This window comes from Bactrocera dorsalis, chromosome 3, assembly GCF_023373825.1.
Source record: "Bactrocera dorsalis isolate Fly_Bdor chromosome 3, ASM2337382v1, whole genome shotgun sequence".
NCBI lineage: Eukaryota > Metazoa > Arthropoda > Insecta > Diptera > Tephritidae > Bactrocera > Bactrocera dorsalis.
The window spans coordinates 7,149,905-7,164,479 of NC_064305.1; the positions used below are offsets into that span (position 1 = coordinate 7,149,905).

The following is a 14,575-nucleotide window of genomic DNA, read 5'->3' on the forward strand; positions in this document are numbered from 1 at the left end:
ATCGCGAAATTTTTTTAAAAATCCCGAAATTTCGGGATTAAAAAATCAGGATCGGGATCGGGATTCAGACATTTTGATTCCAAAAATATTTAAAACAATTACAGAAAGTGTCTACAAAAAGTGTAAACATCGCTGTAATCACAGTTATGATATATGGATACTAGGATCTTTTGAGATTAAAGGTTAAAATGGACAAAGGTACTTAACTAAAGGATCTTTAAAAAGATTATCCGTTATCTTAGAAACAAAAAAACTATACTTAAATAGGAAAGAAACCTCATTCAGTTATCAATTAAAGTTTAAGAGAAGAAAATCTAGCAAACGCTTGCACCGCCTTAAAACCCTTACATCTCCACAAATATCGGTATCTTGCCTCTACTTCCAGCTCGCTTGATTAAATTGAACATCTGTGCATTTCTGACTTTAGAAAAAAAAACGAAATTTAAAACTTGCCACAATAGTTTTTCAACACAGTCTAATCAAACATTTCCTTGCCGCTGCCAAGTCTTCCTCTCTTTCCTCTCTCACCCCCTCTAACCGGCGCAAAGTAGTTAATCAATAGCAGAAATATGATCCGCGCGGCATTTGTCTACAAAATTTACATGCCATTGACTCTTATTTCCTCAATTTTTTTATTACGAAATCGAAGTGTTGAAATATTAGTCCGGAAAAAGTGAAAATTCGACATTTGTCGTGGAGAATAAACGCAATAGCTGAGCATTCGTTAATATAATTTACATCTATTAACACCCTCAATGTGATAAACAAATTGCTAAACATTACCTGGTACCTCTACATATGTATATGTGTGTATGTATGAGAACTCAAAACACATAAGTGCCACTCACAGGCAGCACTTAAGTGCTTAAGTTTATTTGTTTATGCACATAAGTAAGAGTATCACCGGCTTCCGGTGTACGGCACTTCGGCTGATTTGTTATTAACACTCGGTCGCGGTGCTCCTTACACACTGGCTGGCACCCTTAAACGTCTCGGCGCTGTGAACGCCGCAGGAGCGCGCACACGCACACACCAGCACCAAAAGGACAATCTGACACTTCGTCGGACTGCCTGCTGTCATACATATGTACTTCTAAGCGTATACTCGATAAAGATCAACTGGCGAAAAGCACCCGAGGTCATTGGTATAGGAAAAAGCGCCCAACTAAAGAGGCAAATAAACTTTTATGCCGCGAGGCAAACATCTGTTTTCCTTATTATTCATTATTGTGATTGAGGGTGGGAGGAAGAAATGGGGCAGTGCGAGTGCTTGACACTATTTTGTGCGCGTTGAGTGCGTGTATTGTTGCTTTTTTCGCTCGCGGCCAAATGAAAGTGAGCTAAATATTATTTTAAATAAGCAACTTAAGTCAATCGGATGCCGATATTCGTATCGGAAATACACAAAATGCCAAATTAGTAATAATAATAAAAGTGTGGTGCTATTATTTCGTCTCTCTGTGGGCAACTGTTATGATAAAGGACGAAAATGTAGGGGATTTTGAGGTTATATACTCAACTTAAGTCAATCGGATATATTTCTGAGTGCTAGCGAAGCGATGTGATCCGTATTTGTATCCAAGGGCCTTCAACCTGCGTCTGCTATGCAGTTATTTACTTTACGCAAATTAAATTTGTTCAAGTAGAGACTATAGTTTGCTAATCCATCATGTAAGGGTTATTACAATCGGATTTCTCAACCTGCTTGTCAATACTTTGAGCTCCAGAGACCCCAGAAACATATCTGGTAATGACTTTAATAAAGTTGGTGCTGGAAATCTAGTTTGAAATCAAACTTTTTCGAAGAATAATTAGATGGATCTTACTATAAACAAATCCCAAGAACTGAAATCAAAAAATACTCAACTCCATTAAAAGGTAACTTAACACAAAATTCCTGTTTGCACTCTATAGAAGAGACTGTAGGAACATGATGGGGAATAGCAACTCGAGATGATGGGGAATAGACAGATTCGAAAAGACTGCACGAGATGTCTAGAGCAAGGCATCAGGAAATAAAAGGAGCATCTCTTATGTACTTGTCCCGCATCGACAAGACTATGCTGTAAGCATGTGGGGTTCCCACGGTATGATACACTAGAGGAGGTACCGATAGTAAGGCCGCAGAGTCTGCCAAAACTTGTCAATGCGTAGCTTATTGGCCTATCAGATTAACCTTACCTAACCTAACCTATAAGGAAACTTAATTTCTGAAAATTCTCAGCGGTGACGTCTGGCAAACAGCTGATTGTCAAATAAATTCAGCACCAATTAGCAGTACAATCTATGTACTCTCCTGTCATGGCTAAGTGAGTACAGACGGCGTTAGAATGGATACTTGAACGTCAATGACGGATAAGTATGGGAATGAACTGGCGTACGTAACGTAAAGATAAGCCACAAACATTCGGCAGGTAAACATAAATCAGCTGTTCTTCATAACCGTCAACTGTCAACGTCAACTGTCAATTGAATACGTTGCCGTATGCAAAAGTTAAGAATTGGTCTACTGGATGCTTCTCCGGTAGCGTATTCTAATGCCGCGTTAAAGATGAGAGCGATATGAGAAGTGATATTAAATGCTCATAATCGACCTACAGAGTAAAAATATATGTATATGTATATTTTAACCTTTGTTATAGATTCTAGTGCTATTTATAGGACTATCATGCGACCCTTTTGACAGTAGAAAATTCTCTTTGTTTCTTGTTTACAAGTATCCACTTTTATCATAAGTTATTGTTTGTTGTTTACGGTTTATGCTTGAAGCGGTAGAATGATTGTCAAAACAAGTTCTATTGTTCCAAGGGTGTTCACATGAAAATGTTTATCGCTGGTGTTTTGACTAAGATAATTAATAGAATAAAGGCAGGAGCGTGAAGGAGATTGTGTAAGAGAGAGAGAGAGAGACAATTTATTGAAAGAAGAAAATAATGAGAACTACTATATACAAGGTCCATGCCTCTGTATATATTTTTGTAAATTTGTTCTCAGAAAATATTCATAAATTCAAAAATTTTATGGATTACATCAATAATTACAAAAAATTCATATATTCTTTCAAAATCTTTATAATATATTAAAAAATATTAAAACTTTTACATAATACTATAGTATTTTAATATATTTCTTAAAATAATATATTTTTTATAAATCAAAATGTTTTTCATCACTTTTAACAATTTACGTTTTTTCATATTTTTTGTTTTCAGATTTTTCCTGAAATTCTTTTTGAAATGCAATCAAAACTGTTTAAAAAATGCCGGCAATCCCAGAGATATGAGACGCTTTCAGGTACAGTACTTAAAAATTAAATGTTTTATACAGTTAGCTGTATGTATATGGATATGTTGGACTAAAGGAAACTAAAGTAATTATTTTAAAGAATTATTTTAAACAATTATTTTATAAATATAAAATGTTTAAAGTTTTTATTAAAATTTTTTTTATATTTTTTTGTTCAGCATATCGCCGTCTGACTGTATTTTTTAATATTTGCGCATATTTTGATAAATATTTACTTAGTGTCATAGGCCCCAAATTCTTTTAAAGGCATTCAGTCCCGAAACATTTTGTCAGTCCCGAAATTTTGGTATTTTCATTATAAAGCGCTTTTACATAAATTCTTAGTAATATATATTTTATATAAAATTTACTTTATAATTAAAAAAAGTAAAATAATTTTTAAAATTTTCCGTTCAACTTTACGCTGCTTGACTGTAATTTTTAATATTTGACACATTTTCCAAAATAATTTTTAATTTGTATCATAATAATATTTTCTGTTTAAATTTTGCCTGCAGTACCGAAAATTTTTTTAGTCCCGAAATTTCGGGATTTTTATTTTAAAGTGCTTTTATATAATTTACTAGTAATAAAAAATTTTACAATGGTTATATTAAATATCAATTTTGTAAAATTTACTTTTTTATTAAAAAATATAAAATAATTTTTAAAAATTTTGCTTGTTTAACTTAACGCTGTTTGACTGTATTTTTTAATAATTGGCTCATATTTGGACACATTTTACAATTTAATTTTCAATCTATGCCATAATAAAATTTCCAATTTCAAGTTTGCATTCAATCCCGAAAAAAATTTTGAGTCCCGAAATTTCGGGATTTTAGTATTAAACACTAATTTTTAAAATTTTTACACTTCAAGTTAACGCTGCCTGACTGTATAATATTAAAGTATATGTTCATATGTATATATTTTTTTAATTTTTGATGCCTAAATTCATAAATATTTCGAACGTATTTTTTCATTTTTGTCAAATAAAATATTTGCTTATTAAATTCGGGATTTTGTATAAACATTTAAAATTAGTATTAGCAGCCAATCCCGAAAAATTTTATGAATCCCGAAATTTCGGGATTTTAACGCGATTTTAGATAAATTCGTGTCGTAATAAAATATTCACTTATCGACAGTAAATTCCGAAAAGATGTATGAATCCCGAATTTTCGGTATTTTTTGTTTTTAATATACTTTGAGAAAATCGTTTTAAAAACTCATGTTATTAAATAATAAATTTTTAAAAAAGTTTTGAAACTCTTAATTACAATCATTTTATTCTCTCGCAGGTTGTCATCTCCACACAAGTGACCGTTGATGGCCCACTACTGGCTATATCCGATAATATGTTCGTACACAACAATTCAAAGCATGGACGTCGCGCCAAACGTTTGGACACCACGGAAGGTACAGGAAACTCCTCCCTGTCCTTAACGGGTCACCCACTTGCGCCTGACAGTACCTATGATGGTCCGTAACAAAATTGATTTACACTTTATTTTGGTTTTTAGTTTTTTAGTAACGAAAAGAGTAGCATTTGAGAATGTTGCAGTAGATTAACTGTTTTTATTTCGAATTAGTAATATTTTAACAATTTTGGATTAAGTTGTAATTAGAAAAATATTTAAAATAGTCATTGCGCCTAAATGTATGCCTTTACATTTAAATATATATTTTCTGGCAAATTTTTAAGCGCAAATTCACTTTCAGCCATTATTATTTTCATTATTCAAATTTCATTATTTTATTGCTTAATTTTTTACGAATTCGCTTAAAAATTTCAATACGGTCGTACACTTAACCACGCATCCCTTTCCCACTTGTCATTACCCACAATATTATGTGCTACACTTCTTTGCTAATCCTGCAACCTTTTTCACTACAGGTCTTTATCCACCATTGCCCGTGGCCACGCCCTGCATCAAAGCGATTTCGCCCAGCGAGGGTTGGACCTCTGGCGGCGCAACCGTTATTATTGTGGGTGATAATTTCTTTGATGGCCTCCAAGTGGTCTTCGGCACAATGCTCGTTTGGAGCGAATTGATTACATCGCATGCCATTCGTGTGCAAACACCACCACGTCACATACCCGGTGTGGTGGAGGTGACTTTGTCGTATAAGAGCAAACAGTTCTGCAAGGGTTCGCCGGGCCGATTTGTCTATGTTTGTGAGTAAAAATAAATGATTATTAAAAAACCTTAAGATTTTACATATATACTATAAACTTACTAAACCCCGTTTTTTTGTTCATCTAATCTATTCCCTTCTCTTTAAGCAGCGCTTAATGAGCCGACCATCGATTACGGTTTTCAACGTCTACAAAAGCTCATACCACGTCATCCTGGCGATCCAGAGAAATTACAAAAGGAAATCATACTCAAACGCGCAGCCGATTTGGTCGAGGCCTTGTACTCCATGCCAAGGTAAGCCGCAAGCTCAGTGCACCAGCTTTGTATACACAAAACTAATCAAATTCCTTACTACCTTTCGCTATCTTTTAGATCTCCCGGCGGTTCGACCGGCTTTAATTCATACACCGGCCAGCTGGCTGTAAGCGTTCAGGATACCGCTGGCCAATGGACCGAAGATGACTATCAGCGTGCCCAATCGAGCAGCGTGAGTCCACGTGGCGGCTATTGCAGCAGCGCTTCTACGCCACACAGTTCGGGCGGTTCTTATGGCGCCACAGTGGCCGCTAATGGCTATGGCCCCACAACCAATATGGGTACGTTATCCTCCTCACCAGCCAGTGTTTTCAACTCCACCAGCAGTAAGTTTAAGTATCTGTAGAAGTTTAGAGCATTAGTTGAGTGCATGTGTCGCAACAATTTGCTGTAGCAGGTATCTGTAGGCATGGACCCAGAGTTGAACGTAGTTTCCAAATGAATGCATGCTACGAGTAGTTACCAGGGTCTTATAATTTAACGACTAAGAAATTTTCTCCATACTAAAATTCCAAGAGCTCCACGTATAAGGACGCTACAAGGCTTACTTCTCTACAAACTTTCCTGATACATTGGAAAATTTACTGAGAAAAGGACCCAGAACATTGTTCTTGCTCCTAGGAGAATATAATAACAGGTTATTATTTGGAAAATCTAACGGTTTTTAAACTTATTTTTGAAATAAGTTTCACCGATGAAACAATGGCATGTTAGAACTCCCACAACCAGGGAGAGGCTAGCCTTACTAAGAGCTCTCTGACCCTGTTACGATCATTTTTGGGCCAAAAGGATATTGGCCTGTTATAATTCCCATAATTAGGTAGCGGCTAGCCTTACTAAGACCAAAGAGCTCTCTGAATCTCTTACGATCGATCTTGCACCAAAAGGATATTGCGACAGCTCATGAACCGATGGTGACCCAGCGCTGATCAAACCCCTGCGAAGCCCAGCTATCTAATAATCGAACACAAGTAAAGAGAGGAACACCGATACGTTCCCATTCAACTGATAGCGGGGCTAGAGTATCTTACCTTGCTGGCTCCTCAGTTTTATAGTTATCTGCGATGCCGCTGTGGCCTGGTAACCATACTAGTCTTATTATTGCTTGGTATTCCTTAAGCAGCTCAGTACACACGACCAGTGAGTATCACCACCCTGATATCCGAGTGGTTAGTCACTTTGCTGAAGGCGACTGTACTCCGCAGCAGTAAACCTCTCTTTACCTTCGTGGCAGCAAACTTGGCTTGAAAACACTGCATTAATCAGGAAGTCTGAAAGTTAAGTTGAGTGCCTCACAATATAACACTTCACAAACCTTTCCTCCTCTCCACCAACCCATCCGTAAAGAAGCTCACTGCGCCTGTCCTCCTACGACTTCTTCTCACCCACGTCCCTCGGAGGTAAGTGAGCCACCAGAGTTCGATTTAGCGACTCCATGTTTCAAAAGACTCGGTATAAATTCAAAGCCTGTTAAGAAACACAAATTATCTGAGGCTGTTAACAACTTACACGGCCATTCCCCTTCTGGCGTTATCTATGGACATTATGTGCAAAATTCCAATAAGTGACATCGTTAGAGTGGGCCACACATGCTGATGAGCGCCGCTCGTCGAACGCTCTCTAGCTTCCTTGTAATTGTGGTCTTTTCTAGGGCTTTCCACCACACAAAGACCTCATAATGGGCTTGACTATGGTATCGTAAAGCCACTTTCAATGAGAGACCCCACCTCTTACCACAACTCCTATGCAGTCGTATAAGGCAATCAATGCCTTCCTTGTTCTCTCCTCAATATTATACTAATTCCTATCTAGTACGAGGCTAAAATATTTCACTGCGCAGTCGACGTAACTCTAGCGATTTTTTTATTTGGCAAAGTTGATCTCTTGTTGTTGTAGTGGCAGAATTATGCGGAGTTGAGAGTCCTTGGCCGGTCCATTTTGGTTGCGTAGACCCGAATGCCGTGGAAACGGTTGGTGTCACTCTATTATTTTTTCTCCGTATGACTTTTTATACCGTCGTTATGTAGTAGTATCCATTTTTATGTACAGCACTGTAGTTTTGGTAGTATTATGCATTTAGTATACAGTGTTGCGAAAAATAATTAAATATTCCACGCAGTCGAAAGTATTTTATCAATTCATTTTAATATTTAAGCATTTCGTGTGCCACAAAAGACTTTGTAGTGAATACTAAAATAAATGCGAGGCATAAAATTAATTTTTAATATTTTTTTCATATTTGTAAAAATGTATTTTAATTTTTTCGTAGTGTGTAATGTATGTAAATAATTGATTTAGTTGTTAACGCAGCGATTTTGTTTCTTTTTCTTTTTTCTCTTTTCATTGCATGGCCTTTTTAAAAAAATTAAATAAAAAACACACACAATTAATTATTTAAATATTCGATTTTTACACGTAACGGTATTGTAATCTGGTGTTTTGTTTTGCAAAAATGTATATTGAATGTTGTAAAATTTAAAAAATTAAACAAAAAACACTATTTGATATGCAAAAAAAAACTAAAAAATACAAAAAAACTACAAAATCCAAAAAAAATATATGAACTCAAAAAAAAAAAAAAAAATACGAAATATGCTCAGGCAGTGCCTTTTCGCCATTAATCTCAACAGTGTCGTCACCGTGGCATCAGGCGCTAGTGCAACACCACCACACACATCCGCACCACTACCACCACCATGCGCACCAGCCGTGGCACAATCCAGCCGCCTCAATCGCAACCGCCGCCGTGTAGAGCGTTCGGAGCGTGCAGCCCGAGAGATACGTGCATTTGCTCTGTGAAAAGTTAACGGTATAACAAATGAGAAATATTTATTTTTTTACATTTAAGTTACTTAGTTGTGTTGCCAATGAAATGTCAACTATGCAAATATTGTGGCAAAAGTAGTTTTCGATTTTTTTTTTATTAAAATAATTTTTTCCACGTCGCACTATGCGCTTGAGCTGCGGCGACTATGAAGACCACTGTAGGTTACCTGTCCAGTTTTTGTGACTAAAAACCCGCAGGTGCGTACCAGCAGATTTTAGATTTTACAAAATTTGTTTTTCTTTTCTTTCTCCTTTTGCGTTTGCCTGCATGTGAAAGGACAGGTAACCATTTCCGGGTACGCGCCTGAGCATTGTTCCGAAAAATTCAAATAATAAAAAGCACTTCACCCAATACATCCATATTTAATTTTGTACATACAACAGCTTTACATCTTTCATACTTAAATAATTTTATTTACAAAGCTTCTAAAAAAAGTTATTTCATTAAAAAAAGTTATTTCATTAAAAAAATACAAAAGCTTTTATTTATGAAGCTTTTAATGAAAGCTTTATATATAAATATTTTTCTTAATTGTTTCTTCTTTTCTATATGGGAATTGAAAAAAAAGCTCTTTGAAAGCTTTTAAACAATTTCGAGTATTTTCTAAAATTTTTAAGGAAACACTTTTTATTAAAAACTATTTTGCTTTGGAAGCTCTAAATCAATTACGAGAATTTTCATAAGCTTTTAGAGAAAAAAATGTATATAAAACTATATTTATGAAACTTTTTAAGCCAGCTTTCTTTATTAATTAATGACTTAATTGTGTATTTTGTCATATGAAGTATTAAAAAAAGCTTTTAGAGAAAAAAATGTATATAAAACTATATTTATGAAACTTTTTAAGCCAGCTTTCTTTATTAATTAATGACTTAATTGTGTATTTTGTCATATGAAGTATTAAAAAAAGCTCCTTGGAAGCTTTTAAGTAATTTCGAGATTTTTACGAGCTTTTAGAGAAAAATTACTTCTAAATAAAAATAAAACAAATAAAAAAAAATTAATTCACAAGCTTTTTAATAAAATTTATTTTAGTAAAAAATTATTATGTAATTGTTTTTCATCTTATATTAGAAAACATAAAAAAGCTTTTTGAGCAATTATGAAAAGTTTTAATTTTTTAATTTTCATATTTTTTTATATTTCGTTCAAAAATTAATTTTTAATGCAAGCAGTGTTAAAGCTTAAAAACCTTAAAAAAAGCTTTTTGAAAGCTTCTTGGCAATATTAATTTCAAAATTATAATAATTTTCAAAAAAAATTTCATATTTAGTAAAAATATGAACTTTGCTGTAAATATGCTTAAAAAAGTTAAAAAAAAAATAAAAGAAAATTTTTTGAAAGCTGCTTGGCAATTTTAATTTTTTTTTTTTGGTTTTAACACATTTCTTCTAATTTTCAAGAAATATTTTCAAATTCAGTTAAAAACAGAGCCAACACTGAAAAAAATTAAAAAAAAAAGCTTTTTGAAAGCTACTTAGCAGTTTAAATTTTTTTTAACATATTATTTTTAATTTTCAACAAATATTTTCATATTCAATTAAAATATTGTTTTTACTGCTGTTTACAAGCAGAGCTAAAGCTCTTTTGAAGTCTTTCAATTTTGAAACTTCGTTTCTTTGCTCCGATCTAATTATTCACATTTAAGTCTTAAATTAATAAATAATTTTGAGTGTTTAAAATCAAAAAGCTTAATAACTAAGCTTTTATAAAGATCTGTATGAATTAAAAATAATTTAGACTGTCCAAAATCAAAAAGCTTAATGTCTAAACTTGGATGAAGCTCTGTATGGATTAAAGGCTGTTGAAGTTGATATTAAAAGCTTTTTCAAAAAGCTTAATATCTAAACCGAAGCTCTGTATATTAAAAGCTGTTGAAGTTGATATTAAAAGCTTTTTTGTATACGTCTAAATTAAAAAAAAAATAACTGCCCTAAAGCTTTTATACTTTAAAAAAATTTATAAAATATTAAAAGTTTTTTTTGTATTCTTAAATTTTTTTGTACAAGTATTTATGCTGTTTTCTGCTTGAAATCTTTGGCTTCTTGAAGTTTTTTTTTGCTAAAGTGGTATATCTAAAAAGCTCTTTTACGGCTTTAAAGCTTTGTTACCTGTTGTAAGCAGAAGCATAATTTATATTTTTAAAATACAGAATTGCCAAAAGAGCTAACGCTCGCTAAAAGTTTTTATGAAGCTTTAAAGCTTTTAAAAGCTTTCGTGTTCTGTAAATTTTCTAAGCTTTGTGAAAGTTTTGTGGTTTATTTCTAGTTGTTTAGGCATAATGAAAGCATTAAGTCTCGGTAGATAATAGTTGCAACTTTCTAAAAGATTTGCGTGAAAGCTTTCGTTCAGCCACATTGTATAGTCCACATTTGCATAGTTGAGGCATTTACATTGTAAAGCAATTACATTTTATTTATAATACAACCGTAAATTAGATTTTAATCAAATTTATTTCTATGTTTTCCAGGAGTGAGCGGCCTCAGCTTCAACCCATTCACGCTGCCAACGTGCAACACCCAAGGCTATGGCACAAGCCAACTGGTGACATCGACCAAATAAAATGCGCATTGGCTTACAAACATATGGGAACAGCAAATATCAAAGAAATCTACTACATACATACTCACCTAAAACATATGAGCATTTGCGATTTGCGATTTGGTTACAACAAAAAACATATTCGAAATTACATATCTTTTTCTAGAGTTAAGCCAAGGCGGGGATGGAAAAATGATGATCAATCAAAAAAAAATATTAAAAATAAATTAAAAAATATTAAAAATAAATTTAAAAATATAAAAAATAAATTATTAAAAAAAAATTAAATTAAATTTAAATACTTATACATACATGCATACATATAAGAAAAAATAGAAAAAATGAATTTGTAAAAAATAAATTCAATAAAAAAATATATATATCGTTTTCTTCAACATTAAGCGTTAATAGATGCATAACATGAAAAATCATTTAATATAATATAGTTGAAAAAAAATAAAATAATTATAAGCTAAAATTATTATAAATATGTATTACGTTTTGTTTTCGCGTGCAATATAAGGAATTACAGTTAATTTGTTAATAATTACATATACATACATACTTACACACACAAACAGAAGCGAAAAAAAAATTTCATATATTATTTAAATATTTAAGTAAAATTATATTAAGTTATTTAGATTTTTTACTTTGCTTTGTAAATAAATTTTCTTACTAAAAAAATAATAAAAATTAAAAAATTATTTTTTTAAGGGAAAAATATAAAAATGACATATAATATCAAGCAGACATATTCAACTGTAAATAGCAGCAACTATTCATATCAAATATTTACATATAACAACAAAGTAAAACAAAAAACATACAAACATCAATAGAAAAAATATTATAATAATTAATATTAAAAAATAAAATAAAATAAAAATATGGGAAAATAAAATAAAAAATATATAAAAATGAAGTAAAAATAAAAAAAAAAATTGAAGAAAAATTTTGAAAAAAATTTCAAAAAAAAAATTGGAAAAAATTTCAAAAAAGTTTTGGAAAAAATTCAAAAATAAATTTTGAAAAAAAATTTAAAAAAAAATACAAAAAAACTTAAAGCTAAACTCTGTAGATAGTTAATGAATTTTAGAAAAATTTGTATACGAAGTTTCTGTCTGCAACAACAACACAATTAATATAAAAATATTAACAGCATACACTTATCAAAAAAAAATATTATAAGCATAAAATAGAAAACTGCAATTACACACAGCAACACAAACACACAGTGGTTCAAATATCCATATATGCAAACATACACACATATATGCGCGCAAACATACATATACACACACACATATATTATACCCAGTTACAATAAAATACCCAAGCATACATACACACACCCACAATAGCTTAGCATTAAAGTTTAGCCGATATTTAGCAAGAATTTTCTTCTTTTTTGCTCACAGTTAAAAATATTTGACAAAAAAAAATACAAGCGAAACTTAACATACTTAACTAGAACAATGCTAACAATCTAATAATAAATATATAAATAAATAAAAAAAATACGAAAATCTGAAAATTTGCAAATTTTTATTAATATAGTGACTTTATAAGCGCAAAGATTTTTGAACTTAAAATTATAATTTCTTTCATGTTTTTAATATTGTTAAATAATTATGAAACCAATTACGCATGTTAAAAAAAAATTTGGTACTTAATGGATAACAGGTATTTTGCAACAACAAAATGTAAATAATTTGTATGATTTTTATAATTGAACAAAACAAGTAATTAATGAAACTCAATTTTTTAAGTTGAAAAAAAAAAAAATATTAAAATTAGATTTAATTAAAAAAAATCGCTTAAATCTAATTTTATTATTTTTTTTATAATTTTATTGATTAGAAATTGTTTTTTTTTAAGAAAAAAAATTAAATATAATTTTATTAATTTTCTTAATTATGAATTGAATTAAAATTTTTTAATTAATAAAATTAAATTTATTAATTTTTTTAACTAACAAAATCAGATTTAATTAAAAAAAAAAATTTTTATTTAAAAAAATTTATAAATTTTGTTATTTAAAATATTAAGACTTAATTAAATAAAAAAATTAAAATCCCGCTATAAAATTTTATTTACTAAAATTAGAAATGAATATATAAAAATTAAATAATTTCAAGATAATTTTTATTTGAAAAAATTCATAATTTATACAAAAAATGTATAAATTTTTTTAAGATTGGAATTTGAGATTTTATTTAAAAATATTAAATAAAAAAATTAATTTAATTAAAAATATTAAATAAAAAAAAATATTTTTTTTTAATTAAATAATAATATATTATTATTTTTATTCAAAATCATTATTAAAAATGTATTTAAATAAATAATAATTTTTTTGTATCAAAAAATATTAGACTAGATTTTTTTTTTTTAAATTTCAAATTAAAAAATTTAATAAAATCTCGTTTAACTATTTTTTTGTTAATTAAATAACTTAATTATAGTATATTAATATTTTTATTCCAAATCACTATAAATTAAAGTAAAATGTATTTAATGCAATTATATTTGATTTTCTTAACACAAAATTTTATTGAAAAATATTCAAATTTTATATAAAAAAAAATTTAATAAAATTATATATATTTTTTCATTAATATAATTTAATTTCATACATTTTTTTCTTTTAAAATTAATTTAATTTAATTACGAGTATATACTATAATTATATTTTTTTAATTAAGATATTTTAATTTAATATTTTTTATTACAAAATTAATTGTTATTTCTAATTAATTAACTTCCAAAATTTCTTATCACATTGTTGTTGCATATAACCTTACCATATTACCAAACACGCCGTAAATTGTTTTTTGTATTATAGTTATAAGCTATAACCGCAAACACGAATACAGCAATGTAAAAAAAATATTACATTTTACGTTGTAACTGTTTCGTACGGTAATAATTAGTGTTTCTAATTAATATTTGTAAAATATATTGAAAATGTAAATTAAATAATAATTAATTTAAAAATTAAAATATAATTAATTATTAAAATACATACACATTTTGAATTCTGTAAAAAAAATCGTACGTTTACTTTATTTAAACAATGTTGAGGAAAATAAATTTGGTGGTAAAAGGAAATTTTAAGTAAGTATATAATAATTTTAAACTGTAAGTATGAAACTCGGTTCCCTAAAGAAAAATTTTAAACAAAATTCTTTGATATTCTATGTTGAGTTCCGATGTAAGCAACATTTAAACCACACAGGCTTATAACCCGGACCTGCGTGCATCCCTTTTCGAACTAAATTATAATTTGCTTCGCTAATTAAACTCACTCAATTCGAAGAAAGTATAAAAGTTTTTATTAAAAATATCAATTTTTTTAATAAACCCAAATCCCTAAACGCTACCCGACGGAAAACGATCAACAACTAACGCTCGTTTCATATCACGAAGCTTTACAAAAACATTCAAACAAACAATATGGTTA

The 14,575-nt window shown here is 30.0% G+C and overlaps 1 protein-coding gene across 12 annotated transcripts in view; it reads left to right on the top strand.

Annotated features, from left to right (window-relative positions):
* Positions 1-11,892, top strand: part of LOC105226822 (transcription factor collier) — an 82,047-nt gene extending 70,155 nt beyond the window's left edge. Inside the window, exons 6-12 of one of the 12 annotated variants that reach the window (XR_003845834.2) lie at positions 3,213-3,294; positions 4,587-4,767; positions 5,183-5,464; positions 5,576-5,720; positions 5,799-6,067; positions 8,342-8,550; positions 11,039-11,888. Coding sequence is in view for 6 of the 12 variants with exons in the window: in XM_049452056.1 (XP_049308013.1) it covers positions 3,213-3,294; positions 4,587-4,767; positions 5,183-5,464; positions 5,576-5,720; positions 5,799-6,067; positions 8,342-8,493 (1,111 nt within the window). In the remaining 6 variants the exon portion in view is untranslated. Of the gene's footprint in view, positions 1-3,212; positions 3,295-4,586; positions 4,768-5,182; positions 5,465-5,575; positions 5,721-5,798; positions 6,068-8,341; positions 8,551-11,038 lie in introns of all 12 variants that reach the window. The other 11 variants (XR_007422260.1, XR_007422257.1, XR_007422258.1 and 8 more) reach the window with 11 other exon arrangements.
* The last annotated feature ends 2,683 nt before the right edge of the window (positions 11,893-14,575 follow it).